The 13146-nt window shown below is 44.4% G+C and overlaps 1 protein-coding gene across 3 annotated transcripts in view; it reads right to left on the reverse strand.

The window, feature by feature from the left end:
- Positions 1-13146, reverse strand: part of DNMBP (dynamin binding protein) — an 85934-nt gene that overhangs the window by 3196 nt on the left and 69592 nt on the right. For all 3 annotated transcript variants that reach the window (XM_069980013.1, XM_069980014.1, XM_069980015.1), the window contains 12 exons: positions 11091-11287; positions 9773-9872; positions 9375-9522; positions 8646-8663; positions 7169-7368; positions 6731-6861; positions 6441-6545; positions 4947-5075; positions 3271-3603; positions 2664-2843; positions 2380-2578; positions 1398-1927 (listed from right to left, as the gene is read on the reverse strand). In XM_069980013.1, the coding sequence (XP_069836114.1) occupies positions 1398-1927; positions 2380-2578; positions 2664-2843; positions 3271-3603; positions 4947-5075; positions 6441-6545; positions 6731-6861; positions 7169-7368; positions 8646-8663; positions 9375-9522; positions 9773-9872; positions 11091-11287 (2270 nt within the window). The remainder of the gene's footprint in view (positions 1-1397; positions 1928-2379; positions 2579-2663; positions 2844-3270; positions 3604-4946; positions 5076-6440; positions 6546-6730; positions 6862-7168; positions 7369-8645; positions 8664-9374; positions 9523-9772; positions 9873-11090; positions 11288-13146) is intronic.

The following is a 13146-nucleotide window of genomic DNA, read 5'->3' on the forward strand; positions in this document are numbered from 1 at the left end:
AGCTGTATATGGATGGTTACCTGGCCTTGGTTTTTCCCTTGTCATTACATTGACTTATAGGGCCACTTAATATGGTGGTTTCCTTACAGGAGCCGCCCCTTGGCTGGGTCCTTCCCGGAGGGATATCTGGCTAGTCCTGTGTTTCAAGACTCTTTGATGGGGTTCCATGTGGCAGCGGTTCTGTGTTGGCAGTACAGTCCATCCTGTAGAAATAGACTTTGCACCTAGTGTCTGTTATGAGATCCTGAGTCATGATAAAGTGCTCATGATATGGCAGTGACCCTGGTGTCAAGACAGGGCTCTCTTAACGGCCCCGGGTCAGAGCTGTGACAGCTCCCTGCGGTGCGGTTACAAGAGAGAATGACATTGACAGACAGAGGAGCAAAATGCTCATCGCTCCTTTGTCTGTAAGAGTCAGTGTTTGACAGTCAATTCAAAATGCAGAGGGGCCCCCTATGAGTCATAGGCCCCCGGGCAGCTGCCTACCCTGCCCAATGGGAAATACAGGTCTGTGTCAAGCACCAGTGCTGAGGTAGGGACCCTGGTGTGAATGGTCATTGATATGGTAGTGATCCTGGTGTCAGTGATATGGTGGAAATAGTGGTGCCAAACCCCTTTAATGTTGTAGTGACACTGATGTGAAGTGCCAGTGATATAGTAGTGACGCTGGTGTCAAGAGCCTGTGATATATATTAGTGACTCTCGTATCAGGCACCAATGATATAGTAATGACCCTGGTGTAATGTGTCAGTGATACAGTAGTGACCCTGGTGTAATGTGTCAGTGATACAGTAGTGACTCTGGTTCTCATGGGTCAGTGATACAGTAGTGACCCTGGTTCTCATGGGTCAGTGATACAGTAGTGACCCCGGTGTCATGGGTCAGTGATACAGTAGTGACCCCGGTGTCATGGGTCAGTGATACAGTAGTGACCCCGGTGTCATGGGTCAGTGATACAGTAGTGACCCCGGTGTCATGGGTCAGTGATACAGTAGTGACCCCGGTGTCATGGGTCAGTGATACAGTAGTGACCCCGGTGTCATGGGTCAGTGATACAGTAGTGACCCTGGTTCTCATGGGTCAGTGATACAGTAGTGACCCCGGTGTCATGGGTCAGTGATACAGTAGTGACCCCGGTGTCATGGGTCAGTGATACAGTAGTGACCCCGGTGTCATGGGTCATCGATATGGTTTTGTGTATAATCTGCTGCAGACCATCTTGGGCCTCATTCACAAAGTTTTCAGGTTACATTGCTGCTATATACAATAGGCTACCAGTGAAATTATACAATACATCATGGCACTTGGCTCTGGCATTATGACACTATATCCTCACGGACTGTTCTGATAAATATTCCCTGGTAAATCGGGCATTCATCCTATAAATCCAATCTTACCTGGTTCCCTTCTAAGTCGCCTTCCTCTTGCTCCAAGTCACTTCCTATCGGTGAAGGAGTCTTTATTCTATATGGTTTGCGATTAGCAGTGTTCAACCCTTTCTCTCCATTGAAACTTCCATTTTCGGGTTGGCTCCCCCTTCGGTTAGTAAGGTCACTCTGTTCGGCACAGTCCTTGCTGGTAATGGTGTCCCTTTCCATGATTTGTGGCGGTGGAGCAGAGTCTGTATCTGTCCACCTCTTTCTATCAACATTAGAACTGGATTTGGAAGAAATTTTGGAGTCCGAGTGACCACTGCTTGGCACAGAGGACTCCACTGAAGACTTTGAGGTGGAAGCACTGGAGAAACTCACAGAGCCGACGGTTGCGTTGATGGTTAAAGTGCTGTTGCTGTTCTGCCTTGAGAAATTGGGAGAGGAGCCACCATAGCCAGACTCGTTGGAGGAATGACTGCCTATGGACGCGTCTGAATGGCTGTGCCGGGTGTTGTATGGCTTCAGAAATGAGCTGTATACAAAACCCTTAGTCACTGTGAAAAAAACCCCAAAACATAACGTAAGATTTGAAGGCAACATCCATAGGCACCATTTCAGCTACTGTCGCCATGAATCTCTATGTTAGTTAGATGGCCAACATGAAGTGATCCATTATATAATGGGGTCACCCTAAAAAAGGCAATAACAAATCATAATAGCAAGCTACCGCTCCATAGGCGCTATAAAACATAATATATTGGTATGAAAGCACTTAGCCCAAATACTCTATCACAATTCTAAATGGAATCTCTAAAATGTCACCAAGTGCTGTCAGGCCCTTACTGGAAAGCTGGTGGTCATTGGTGGTTTTTAATCTAAAGATGACTAAGGATGCCAAAGGCAGGGAAAATGGAGGGGTTCCAAAACCCATCCACCATGTTCAAGCTTAATTTATCTAATCTAATCCAACATACGTAATCTAGCTATCTATCCATCCACATCTTACCTCCATTGTCTACCAGCCATCGATTCTGACTACCCATTGGGTCTTGCTGTTTTATTACGCCAACCAAATCCCCCTCCTGTACACAAACATCCAGGTCCTGGGCAGCATTAAAATTGCGATCAGTCTGGAAGAGTTTTTCAGGTGGGTACCTAGCGAGTAGGAGCGTCCGATGTTCATCCAACTGTGGGATGTATTTGGCCTACAAAGATAAAGAATTTAATTTAGGAAATGGGAATCTGTCACATATGTAAAAACACCACCACAAAAAATACTGTTTCACTCACTGGGCTTGGGACAGTCTTTCTGGCAGACTGGCGCTCAATGGTTTTCCTCTCAAAAGGCTTCTTGGCCGGGGGAGGGTTCTCGGGGAAGAAAGTGAAGACCTGGAGCTGTTGTAGAACCTTGCTGTGCTCCTCTTGGAATAATGCAATGAGGTTCCCCTCTGGTCCGCCAATTCCTAAGAGCTAAGAAGAAGTAGGAGTCGGAAATTACCTCCCATTGCAGATTTTACAAGACATCGGAACAATATATAAAAGAGTATTATATTTCTGCTATTTTACTAAAAATAGGTTTCTAGGATGCTAGTACAAAAACATGTAACCCAATGCAAATACTATAGAATCTCTCTCTTCAATGTTCCTAGCACTTTCATGAGAAGCTGTATAGATACTGGCAAGCCATGTCCGGTTGCATGCCACATGACACGTCTGACATCAATGCAATGTCAGGGCCAAAGTTGGCCAAGTGCCAGTCAAGTACTCCCAATGGTGAAGGAGTTCTATTTACGAGCCATACTGTGACAGTGTGCACTAGGCAAAGCAGACTCTTGCAACGCTAGCCTTTAGCCATAGAATGCAGTCTAAGGATAATACACAAGGCAGTTGGACTTACCGATAGAAGTGGTTTCAACTCTTCCAAAGCGAGTTTTACAAAGTCACAATGGGCATTGGCGTAGCCACGGACGCAGTTTGCAAATAACTCCTTGGCGTAATTGTGAAATTTGGGCAGCTCATCCAGGAGCTGGGCGTTCAAAGCTTCGTAGTTGTTTCGGGCCGACTGCAGCTCATCCAGAGTCTTCTTGTCCTTCAGTTTCTCGGCCCGCTCGGTGCAGTTGTGATAGTCCAAGAGCTTGTCGAAGCGTTTCTGCACCAGTTTGTGAGGCCCGGCAAACATCGTAAGGAGTTGATTCAAGGGAGAGATCACCAACTTCTCCGTTCTCTCTTTCTGCAAGGCAAAACAACAGATTTTAATAAACTCTCATAACATCACATACTATCTACCACTATATTTCTAATAGGTGCTTGTCTGGTTCATTCCATGATAACCTATGTAATGCCTCATTTCTCCTGTGGTGGCGCTGCTGGAAAATTAAAAACTTGCTCCCAGGTTACAACCTGGTGCAACCTGTGAGCATCTTAGCTTCAGCAACATCAAGGCAACCATCTAACACCCTATTCAAATTAATGGGACTTGTTGGGCAATGGGTGGTTATCTTGGTAACTGTCCTGCCTGTCAATGCCCAATGTCAGACTGAGGGGAGGCAAGAGACCCTGCACAAACCCTTATAGAAGAGTGGTGATAAACTTGCTGACTGTTTCTAGGGGCAACCAATAGAATTCACGCGGAAGCTCTGTACGTGAATGGAGAAGACTAGTGATCATTCCAGTACAGTAACGTCCGTCACAATTTCAGAGGTCGCTACCATACAATGATATATTCAGCAATAACATCTACTGTATCTCTGCCCCGTACACACCCAGGTAATTCCTGTAGCCTGGAATGTGAAGCCATATAATCTCCAGGCCCAGATCATCTCTATGCAGAGTACAAAAGTCAAAGTTTTCTCCACACATCTGAATACATTATAGGGGTTTTCCAGGATAAATACCAGACCTGTGCGGGTCAGACTCAGCACTGCGGAGATCAGCTGATCAAACAAACCATCATGGTGCTGCAGCTTCTTCCCTTCCTACCAGGCACCACTACCTTACATTTTGTATTTGCTGTATCTGGTATTGTAGAACTTCCCATTCACTTCAATGGAGTTTAGCCACAATATCAAATATTACACAGACAAGCATAGTGCTTTTTGTAGAAGAAACCTGCCATGTTTTTCTCATTCTGGAGAACCCCTTTAATACAGCTGAATATTGAATTCTGAGCACTGGAAGCCCCTCAAAAGTAAAAATACTGATGGCTTATCCTGGGAGTGGAATGTGCTACCGTATCCCTCTCCCGGAAAGTTCTTCTGACTGGTGTGGGACCCCGACCATTCAAACCTTCTGACATGTCCCAGTGACCCATATGTCTAAACTTTCAGAATAAATGGAAAAAAAAATATATCAGCAATCGTTTACATTGCTCACTATGTGGAAATATTGCTAGATTGTAACAGATCGGACAATTCCGAATGTTAAATTTTTAAAAATATATATTTTTGTTTAAGATGTCAATTAATAATCTGACATCTACAAGTCCCAATATTACTGGAATAAAGCAATTTTACTATTTAGATTCACAGTAATATTTTCAACAAATCAAGAGAAATTTCTATAACAACTACTCACAAAGTCTGTGAACAGCTTCTCGCTGATGTGACGATGAGCCTTCTGAAACTTCTCCAGGTCACTGGTTCCTTTGTCCGCATATAAATCCCACATACTCATGGCAGCCAGGACTTTCACACAGGCGGATTCCTGGAACACACAAGTAAAACCCGGCTTGGGAACGTTCTTTGCAATAAAAGCTAGAACAGGACTCGCATCTGCTGTAAGATGCTGAGAACGGGTCTCTATGTATCACTGAGGGTCAGATCACACCTCTCCATCCTTTTCCTACCAATTAATTCGGGGCTAATGGATGGCTATAGGGATCCCATTGCTGTAAAGGGATTTTTTTTGCACCTAAAGTTGACAATATTTAGCAAAAAAAAACTTTTGCACTTCAATTTTCTCAACAGTTTTTAAAAAGTTAAAGCGACTGAAGCTACTTTTTTTTATCTTTTAGTGCAAATTATCAATGCACTGTATGCCAACTACTGTATGAAGGCGCATATGGAATGGTAGTGTCTGACCAGATATGTTACATGTCCTGCTGACAAAATTTGGTGCCTTTTGTGCCATTTTTGACAACTCCAAGGTGCTTGTATTTTATTATTATTATTGCTAAGTTGACCCATTTTCATACAAAATAATGTATTTGGCCAATAGAATTTTATTTTTTTACTATTTGATGTTTTAAAACACAAAGATAAGGGGAAATTAAATGGGCACTGTCACTTAAAAAGAAACTTTTGACATGTCAAAGTTTTGATTGGTCGTGGTCTCAGTTCTTAGATTGTAAGATGTAGCCGAGAGAAAAGAGTGCTAAGCGTGTCCTCTCCTAGCTCTGTCCGTGTGATGGAGGCAGACAGACTGGTCTATAGGGGCAACTGTCAGACGTCCAGAAAAGTGAAATCTATCCATTCCATCCATAGAGATGCTCCTGACTGTTTACAAGTTTAGGCAACCTCCAGACGTTGTAAGACAGTGGCCGTTCTGTGACACGGCCGTGTCACAGAATGGCCGCTGTCTGAAGTTTACCCAGGCCGGTTCTGCAGTACCGGCCAGATCAACATTACTTCTTTTTAATTGCAATAGAGGCACATTCGTGTGTGCCCTGGTTCCAATTACCCATAGCAGACAATGTAGAGTATGTCCGGAGCCGCACTTTACATTGTCTGCACATTCAATTTTGTGCGTCTGCTATTCAATGAATTGAGGCCGCACAAAACTGACATGTCAGTTTTCTCCGGCCCGGATTCCAGAGGAAACTATGTGAATTCGCCCTTTCAATAATGAGTTGCCAGTGTTGCAATCTGCAACAACGGTCGTTATTTATTGAATATCTACAGCGCGTGAACGAGGCCTATAAAGTAACCCATGAACTTTCCAAGGAAGCGGATGCAGAAAACACGTACTGTAATGTTACTTATTAACCCTAGAGGAGATGAACAGAGAGCTCCTCGTGTATGACAACATATTATCTAGTTAAGATTTACTGTGCTGCTGTAAAGGCCTCACCCTGATGTGCTGCAGATAGACCGAGAGGTCACGGATGAAGGACTTGATCAGCCGCTCCTGCATTCTGAAATTCTTCTCTGTCTCCTCAAATGCTTCATCTTTGATCTGTTGATAAATTAACATTTCTTTCAGGTTAGTATAACCATGACCAATATCACTTATATATCACCATACTATTTATTTCTGGATGGGGCCAAACTGTAATAGCAGAAAAGTGGCACCATTACTGGAAACCCTGGATAACCCCTTTAGCATCTTTCCATTTATCGCACGGCTTAAAAAAACATTACCTGAGGGGCGAGTCCGGTCAGATGTTTCAAATGGCTGCTAACCCGGTTGGATTTTTTGATGATGGAGTGGATGTTCAGTTTGTATATCTTGTCTATTAGACTCTCTTCATCTCCTTTGCGGTACTTTACGACTAACGAAAATAATAAAATAAATGTTAGTACATTGTAATTTGTTGAAGCTTCTCCCCCCAGGTTGCTATAGGTGCCCATACACATAAGAAAAGTTGTCTGAATCCAGTAAAACTTGTATGGAGCAATGCCAAATCTGCCCCAACAGATGATTCTGGGAAGTACCAGGGATGATGAATTCCAATGGCCAAGGGAAATAAACCATGGCTAAAAAGGTGTCTGGCACCCGCTTCTCGACAATGAGAACAAATGATTGGCTAAACTTAACAGTCTTCCACCTGGCAATGAAAGTTCCCACCCTTGACTTACCCAGATCCTTCCTCCGTTTGTATTCATTGATGTTGACATTAATATCCTTCACCGCTCGTACAGCGTCTTTTATGGGGGTCTTGTCCGGGTGAGACTCGGGGGTTGCCCCTTGAAGTTCCATAAGAAGTAAAGGGTAACGCATTATCCTCTGCACAGGCTTGATGAGAAATGAACCCAGGTTTATATAGTTAGTGCGGCCCCTGCGAAGCAACATATAGGTTAGGAAATGTACTGAAATTTACAAGCTAGTAAAGTATGAAAAATCTATAAAGCATGGCATTAAAGAAAAAATTATTTAACTTTTTACATTCCGCTCAATGCAAAATAAAAAAAAAAAAAAAAAAAAAAAAAGGTGTTTACGCAATACATTGTCTGATTTAGAATATCTTATCTAATACTCCATTGGGGCATTCTGAGTTAGTAGCGGAAGAGACAACAAAAAAATAACTGGCCAGCTAGACAACTGGCCAGCTGGACACCGGCCAGCTACAGAATATAGACCATCTCTGATTCTGGAGGACCAAGCATGTCTGCAGATTACACTAACAGCCCATTGGTTTGAACTGGCACCATGTAATACCGAATCTCTCCTGTGGTGGTGCTGTAGGGAACCTGAGCACTTGCAACCAAGATCCCCAATAATCACAGCTAATTGTTTGGTGCCCCAGTAGTGATACAGTCTGTAAGGCTAACTTCTAACAAACAAAAAAAAAAAAAAAAAAGATTGTAAAAAGTTGACAAAACCCCTATAATAAACAGACAGGGCTAAGTAGTTAAAGGGATATTCCTTACACTTAAACATATCCCTTTTCGACTGGATAAGGGATAACAAAGTGATCAATGGGGTACAACTGCTCGGACATTCAGGAGACAATTTCTTTTCCATTCTTGGGATTGGAGTAGGGGGTATCCCGTCAAAATATTATTATATATATATATATATATATTTATATTTATGTTTATACAGTATAATTATAGTAGTTAATACTATTTTTTTTTTTTGCAGTAAAATAAAAGTAAATTAAGAGGGATCCATTAGGATTCATCATACAGCAGTCTGGCTGGTTTCATTTGCTGCTATTGAACATAAACTCTGATGCAGATCCCAAACAGAGCCACTGAGACACATGTGAACCTAGCCCTATCTGTATCCCTACCAATATGCTCCCTGAAGCTGGTAATGGAGTCACCTATAGGGGCAAGTTTACAAGCGGCTGTCGAATGGTGTCCAAATTAGCGGATTACTCCCATCTCAGAGATAAATGGTCTATCTACAATGGGAGAAAGGACGATGATCCGCAGCACACCAATCGAGTGAAAAAACGTTTTTTTGAAGATTTCAAACAGTGCAACACAGCATAGCAGGACGTTTCGGCGGGGTATCTGCCATTTTCAAGTACAATGGGAGATAGTAATGCCCCTTTAATGAAAAGACTATATCCATTTTCAGAGCAAAAAGACATAAAGAACTACTCACCATTCTTGGTATAGGCTCCTGTGTCACCCAACAGAAGAAAGAGAGGGGGAGGGGGGAAACAAAACAAAAAAAAAAACAGTTACAACCCACGCACATTTTTTGGGAAAAGGCATAGAAACTTTTAATAAGGTTTTTTTTATTGAGCGCAGGATACAGCATGTTAGCAGTGAATAGTAACGTGCACCACTAAGAATGGGGCAATTTAGCATAAAGATCAAAAGGAATGAATGTAACATGAAACTTTTTCTGAATAGACAAATGAAACAAAAAGCACTCTGTAACTCTGCACTGGAGCATGCGGGGTGAAACTAAAGCTGACAGTCTGACAGAGGGAGCCGTGCAAGGAGGCTAGTCACTGACTCCATCGCTAAAGGAGTGTCTAATAGAAGCTGGTGCTAAAGGCCCATGAGAAGAGGAGACCTAACCCGGGCTGGTCTTATCATCATTGCTATAAGCGACAGTTCATGGTCCTTACCTATACACCCCAATTGTAGCATCCAGATCTCAGGGAATAAACACTGGAGAACTGAGGGGAAATAATCTATGGGCCCTTCAATCCAGAACTTGGGGGTATGTAATCTCACTATATAATTATACATACATACATACATACATATACACACACACATATATAATATATATATATTTATTTTATAAATAAAAATTTATTTTATATATATATCCCCCCCCCATGCACAGTATAGGATCATGTAATGGTCACCATCTTACTTTACAGTCTCTATACACTCCTGCAGATTTCTCTGGAACTTCTCATTTTTCTCATAAGCTTCCAGCAGCGCAATGGTCTCCTCGTGATTCTGACAATACTCCTTGTACACAGACTCCAGCTCCATGCGGTGCTCAAGGAATATTATACCTGTAGGAAGATCCAAGAATAAAGGTCATGATGCTAAGCTGTGTGTTGCAGTTATAGGTCTATAATAGGGGGTTGTCATCTCTATCCAATCACTGTAAGATATAGAGGGTTCCGTCCCTTTAAGAAATCATTCTACTGCGTCACACTGCAATATTAGTAACTGCACCATGTATAATCAGTCCATTATCATATGAATCCAGGTATGGAAGCCAAAAATTGAATGCCGATCCTCTATAGGCCGTATACTCACCAACAGAATCGCAGTTCTCCAGCGCTCCCAATAACGTCTTGGTCACGTCAATCACCGAACAAATGTTCCCAAACAGAACATCATAATCCACATTCATCATCTGTTAGAGAAATGGAGGTTGTATCATCAGATTAAATGAATATAAGACTAGGTTTGCTTTGCATTTGTGATCTCCATTGTGAATTCTATCATGCTTGTTGGGAAGAATAGTGCAACACGTGGTGCTATTCTTGCCAGCAAAACAAAGACGACTATGATGAACCCCATTACAGGTCAATGAGTGTCTATGTGGTGTCATGTAACATCAGTCACAACTTGATTTTTTTTTTTTTATCATAAAAATGCAATATACAACGCATCCACAAACAAAGCCTAATTCCATGATTAGGAAAGAAATATACAGCCAGAGGGTCTGAGCATCTGCAACAGGTATATTTAATCAGCAAAATCCTCCATGAGTAGAGATGACTGAATTTACAGGACTAGCAAAGCACTTCGCTAGGCTCGGCGGTCGGCTTATCAGCCTGCTGTTTTTTTTAACTCTGTGCCGCTCTTCTCTGGGAGTCAGGAAGAGCTGGATCCAGTCCTGGGAAACTGGGAGAAGCTTCATTAGTACTGTAAGTTTGCTCATCCCTATCTGTAAGCATATATGTACACCGATAAAGGACAGGTGAGAGATTTGAGTTGCTGATGTATTTAAAGTGTCACTTAAGAATAAAACAAAACAAAAAATGTTTAACCTGTCCTAGAGAAATGTTCGGATCTCCTCTGATTCCTAGAACCAGCAGGATGACATGTGTGACTGAGCACTATACTCCCAGTCTCACTGCAGGTGACAGGTCCGTAGAGAAGTCCGTCCTCTGCAGCGAGGACAGAGTGGGTCGTTCTCCCCACTGGTTTTGGCGATCAGTTGAGATCTGAACACCCACATCCCGACTGATCAAGACTTGTGACATGTCAAAAAGTTGTTTTGTTCCTGTTATGTAGGCCTTCAGATGTGTACGTCACCCCACCTTGTACAAAAAAAAAAAAAAACACCATTTTGGCATATGTTGGGTCAATCTGGACCTAGTTTCAGTATACATATGGGGTATGTAAGCCAGTGGCAAAAAGGGTGATAAAACAGGAAAGTAAACCGAATACAATAGTAGCAAACTCCCAGCTGTAATAAGCCTCTTGGATGTAAAAAAAAATCATCCCATTCACTGACCTGGAAAATAGTTAGGAATTATTAATGCTTAAAAATGAGAAAACCCACTCAAAACAGTGTTCCTCATAATGTCACAGTCAATTCAGATAAAACAGGTGGGTATCTTACTTGGGTGGCCTGTAGGGGGAGCATGATGTGCTCCACGCATGTGTCCAGGTCCCTTAGGTAGTCCCGCTCGGTCTGTAACAGTTCTTCGATTACCTTTGACCTCTTCTCCAGCATCCTCGTCTCAGAGTTCTCGGCGGTAGACGCAGGAGATGGACTCTCTTCAAGGGTTTCTGGTTGCGATGACAACAGAGTCATGTCTACAAAGAGAAGTCATTGTCAGGTGAACGTTCCTCAAATCAGCAGACTGGAGGATATTAGCCACTTCATGTCTAATCACTTTATGCTATGTGTAATCCATATTATTGCAGTAGGCCTCGATGTGCTTTATCTGCAGCCTACTGGCATTACACCCAGTACTCCACTTCTCCATATACTTGGTACCATAGACCAAGTAAATATTACATTAAAAGTAACTAATCAGCAAATGTACAGAAAAGGCTGGAATTTAAAGACCTTAAAGCAATCAATAGCGTTGTCTTATATATAATCTGTTAATAAGGTGCAGAGAATTACGCTCTAATCTCTCCCACCGCCACCTGCTTTCTGAACTAATCTACTCATTTCTTGATGCATAAGACGGGAAACAATGAAAACATATAAACTGGATAAACTCTGTGTTGATGCCATCTCAGCTTAGGGCACAGCTTGGGTTCTTCTGCCGCCATATGTCCTATCGGTCACAGATGTCATATTGCCCAGTGTACTTGCAGAATAGGGCAATACACTGAAGTAACAGAGTTGAGTTCATTTTATCCTGATGCATTTTTACTAACCTATGTAGGGACACTACACACTGTGAAATGACAATTTCGGCTCTGCTACATCCGTATATGTAGATTAGAGTTAGCTCTGATTGCATACTGAATGCACACAAATATCTGTATACATGTCTGAAGAGTCGTGTTGGGGCAGGTAGGAGGGATCCCAAACCCAGAGGATTTATTCTAATTGGACTTTCACAAAATATGAAAATCTATGTACAGGTGCAACTACATGGCATAAGCAACAGGGGCAACTGCCTAAAGACTTCCCCCATTCAGGTACTGTGTAGGCTGTGTGTGTGTTTGTGTGTGGCGGGGACAGAGTAGGCCCAGTGTGTGGCGGGGACAGAGTAGGCCCAGTGTGTGGCGGGGACAGAGTAGGCCCAGTGTGTGGCGGGGACAGAGTAGGCCCAGTGTGTGGCGGGGACAGAGTAGGCCCAGTGTGTGGCGGGGACAGAGTAGGCCCAGTGTGTGGCGGGGACAGAGTAGGCCCAGTGTGTGGCGGGGACAGAGTAGGCCCAGTGTGTGGCGGGGACAGAGTAGGCCCAGTGTGTGGCGGGGACAGAGTAGGCCCAGTGTGTGGCGGGGACAGAGTAGGCCCAGTGTGTGGCGGGGACAGAGTAGGCCCCGTGTGTGGCGGGGACAGAGTAGGCCCCGTGTGTGGCGGGGACAGAGTAGGCCCCGTGTGTGGCGGGGACAGAGTAGGCCCAGTGTGTGGCGGGGACAGAGTAGGCCCCGTGTGTGGCGGGGACAGAGTAGGCCCCGTGTGTGGCGGGGACAGAGTAGGCCCAGTGTGTGGCGGGGACAGAGTAGGCCCAGTGTGTGGCGGGGACAGAGTAGGCCCAGTGTGTGGCGGGGACAGAGTAGGCCCAGTGTGTGGCGGGGACAGAGTAGGCCCAGTGTGTGGCGGGGACAGAGTAGGCCCAGTGTGTGGCGGGGACAGAGTAGGCCCAGTGTGTGGCGGGGACAGAGTAGGCCCAGTGTGTGGCGGGGACAGAGTAGGCCCAGTGTGTGGCGGGGACAGAGTAGGCCCCGTGTGTGGCGGGGACAGAGTAGGCCCAGTGTGTGGCGGGGACAGAGTAGGCCCCGTGTGTGGCGGGGACAGAGTAGGCCCCGTGTGTGGCGGGGACAGAGTAGGCCCCGTGTGTGGCGGGGACAGAGTAGGCCCCGTGTGTGGCGGGGACAGAGTAGGCCCCGTGTGTGGCGGGGACAGAGTAGGCCCCGTGTGTGGCGGGGACAGAGTAGGCCCAGTGTGTGGCGGGGACAGAGTAGGCCCAGTGTGTGGCGGGGACAGA

The sequence above is a fragment of the Dendropsophus ebraccatus genome, chromosome 8, assembly GCF_027789765.1.
Source record: "Dendropsophus ebraccatus isolate aDenEbr1 chromosome 8, aDenEbr1.pat, whole genome shotgun sequence".
Classification (NCBI taxonomy): domain Eukaryota; kingdom Metazoa; phylum Chordata; class Amphibia; order Anura; family Hylidae; genus Dendropsophus; species Dendropsophus ebraccatus.